Raw genomic sequence first — 2,876 nt, 5'->3', positions numbered from 1 at the left:
GATCAAAATGTGTGGTGTTCTTTTCAAATCACACCATAAATATTGTGTCCAGTTCTGGTCATCTTCAAACAAGCAAGAAAAATGAATTACTTTAAGTAGAGCTGGAGAGTGGGAAGTGAGCACATTGGAACACCTCGGATGTGACATTATTATAATATCACACCACCTCTTAAGGAGGAAGTCTTTCCTTTTCTCATTTACCCCAGGATAAAAATGGTAGAAACACACTTGTGTTCATGCTTGTGTGCTCTCTCTTCAAACAGTTGTATCGAACAATGTTACTGTATTGCTTCAACATATTTTCACAGGCTTGCCACACCTTTACATTTTAGTTATTAGTTGCCATTATGTGAATTTTCAAAATAACACACAAATAAAATTGTTTTAATTACTGCAATGATTTATTTTGTAAAGTTAATTTAAGTTTAAACAAAGAGACAGCTTGCATTTATGTAGCACCTTTCATGACGGAGTACATTCCAATTCACTTCACAGCCAATGAAGTACCTTGGAGTGCAGATACTGTTGGAATGTGGGAAACATAGCAGCCAATTTGTACATAGCAAGGCCTCACACACGACAATAAGAGAAATGATCAGACAATCTGATTTTAGTGGTGTTGGTTAAGGGATAAATATTGGCCATGAGAACTCCATTCCTTTTCTGCAAACTGGAGCCGTGGGAGCTTTTACATTTGCCAGAGAGGGGAGACGGACTTGGCTTATTAGCTCATCTGAAAGTGCACGTCAGACATTGCAACGTCAGCCTCACTTATCTACTTGAAAACATGACCTCCAGATGCAGAGGCAAGTGTACTGCCACTGAATCAAGGAAGATACTTACCATAAGTATCAAATTTCAAGGACAGAATTTAAGGTAGAATTAAATAGAATGCTCTGAATGTTGTGCTCCTTTGTTTCCAGTTATTCTGATTATTTTGTATACTTAATCATTGCAGAAAATGGATATGTTAGTGCATTTCTCAACTTTTCCCTGAATTTAGTCTGGGCCAGTGCGTAAATACACGTGTTTGTACAGGAGCTGAGCAGTTGAACCATATCTGCAGTGTAGTCTGCGATAAGTAAGGGATCTGTGTATTGATCTGGCTCGTACTGACTGTCTGTAATTCTGGAAATAAGGAAAAATACAACATATGGCATCCACAGCACTATAAAAGTGCCAGAAATGGAGAATAGTAAAATGATGGATTTCCTTCGGCTCTGCATCTCTGGATCATCGCTGTTCTGGTTGTTGCGTTGACCTTGCAGTGCTCTGCGGGTTCGATTAGCTATCACAATGTGTCTAACAGTCAGAGTGTTGAGGAATAAAATCAGAAAGTACGGCAACAATGGGTTTAAAATTGTTCCAAGCCAGTCAAAAGTGACCCATCCTGGCAAGGTGTAATAGGTTGGTTTGAACTGAGCGCCCCACTCCACATTGTTAATTATATAGATAGGGTCAAAAGCAAAATACAGGGGGATGTTTTTGAAGCAGAACACGACACACACAGTCACTATAACCACAGCTGCAGTTTTCTCCCTGCAATACTTCTCTCTGAACTTTTGACAACAAATGAGGACAAAGCGATCGACAGTGAAAGCGACCGTCAACCAGACCGAATAATCAATAGCCAGGTAGTTGATAACCTCATTCATGCTAGTTATGGAAGTGTAATCTAGAGGTGAAAATGGTAAATAATAGCCAAGCATGTAATAGATTATCACATTGAAAATAATGACCAGTAGGTCCGCTGTCGTCATACCCACCAGGTAAAGAGTGATCCCTTTGGATAGACCACAGCCTCCTCGGGACAGAAGGACAATTGTCAGGAAGTTAGCTACAAAGAAAAGAGCAAAATCTCCGAATTAATGACATAGCATTACTTGGAAATTACAGCACAGAATCAGGTCATTCAGTCCAACAGGTCTATGTCAGTGTTTATGTTCCACAAGGTCCTCCTCCCATCCTACTTCATCTCAGCATATCTAGCTATCCTCTATTCCTTTCTTCCTCAAGTACTTAATGAGCTTCCCCAACTGACAAACTCACAATAGCTGTGAGGATGTGATAATACTGCACAGATCAAAAGAAAGTAAATTCCTCTCTCAAACCAGAAAATGTTGGGAACATGTCCTGAGGGCATAGGAATTGATAGAGGGAAAAAGAGCAAACTCCATCTAGTTTGCCTTATGCAATCCTGGTATTCGCATGATTCAAGGATAATGGAGTTGTTAATTAACCATAGCAACCAATCTCTATCAGTGAGTCAACAACAGACCAGAGTGAGACAAGGAAAAACCCCAGTGGTGGAGATCTTTGGGAACCATAGGTGTGAAAACTCCTTTTCTTTCCAAACATGGAACATTTTCCACATGTCATGTCTCAAATTACTCATGTACTGTATCCCAAGATGTTTTTTGAAAGAAAGTAAACTTAATAAATAGCAGAAAGTGCTGTTTATTGAAGGAATACCTGAAACTGGATTCAGCATGAAGAGAGACAGTACGAGGTTTTAGATGTTGAGAGATACATCAAGAGGAACAACACAGTTAAAGAGTGATTTAAAAAACCAAAACAACCAGCTTCAGCTTCTTACCAGGAACTCCGAAGATTGCAAGAAAATGATAGTAAATGAAAGCCGTCTGTTCAATTGTTGATAGTGCCATTTTCGGAGAGAGGAGACGACACCAATCAGTGATGACAGAGCTGAAACACCATGCATTCTTCATTCATGACAACCCCTTATATAAAGCAACTCAATCCCCCTGTGATTCAATTAGGTTGCAGAGGGAGTGGAATTAGTTTACGGTCTTTGAACAAACAGGCATAATTAATTTTATCAGGTATTAGGCAATACAATTTTTTCAAACACAGGA

At 39.4% G+C, this 2,876-nt stretch overlaps 1 protein-coding gene across 1 annotated transcript; it reads right to left on the bottom strand.

The window, feature by feature from the left end:
* Positions 1-932: 932 nt before the first annotated feature.
* LOC137376687 (probable G-protein coupled receptor 139) lies at positions 933-2,666 on the bottom strand. Its single transcript, XM_068045660.1, has 2 exons — positions 2,597-2,666; positions 933-1,837 (listed from the first exon to the last, which is right to left on the bottom strand). The coding sequence occupies exons 1-2, from the start codon at positions 2,664-2,666 to the stop codon at positions 933-935; spliced, it is 975 nt and encodes a 324-aa protein (XP_067901761.1).
* Between the last annotated feature and the right edge of the window lie 210 nt (positions 2,667-2,876).

The sequence above is a fragment of the Heterodontus francisci genome, chromosome 13 (assembly GCF_036365525.1).
Source record: "Heterodontus francisci isolate sHetFra1 chromosome 13, sHetFra1.hap1, whole genome shotgun sequence".
NCBI lineage: Eukaryota > Metazoa > Chordata > Chondrichthyes > Heterodontiformes > Heterodontidae > Heterodontus > Heterodontus francisci.
The sequence above is the reverse complement of the archived record's forward strand: the minus strand, read 5'-3'. Positions and strand labels throughout refer to the sequence as shown.

What these genes read in the sequence shown, in the direction of transcription:
- LOC137376687 (XM_068045660.1), bottom strand. Translation starts at nt 2,666, where the DNA reads ATGGCACTATCAACAATTGAACAGACGGCTTTCATTTACTATCATTTT. An exon ending in TGCAATCTTCGGAGTTCCTG is followed by an intron (nt 1,838 to 2,596) that starts GTAAGAAGCTGA and finishes TTTTCTTTGTAG; the next exon opens with CTAACTTCCTGACAATTGTC.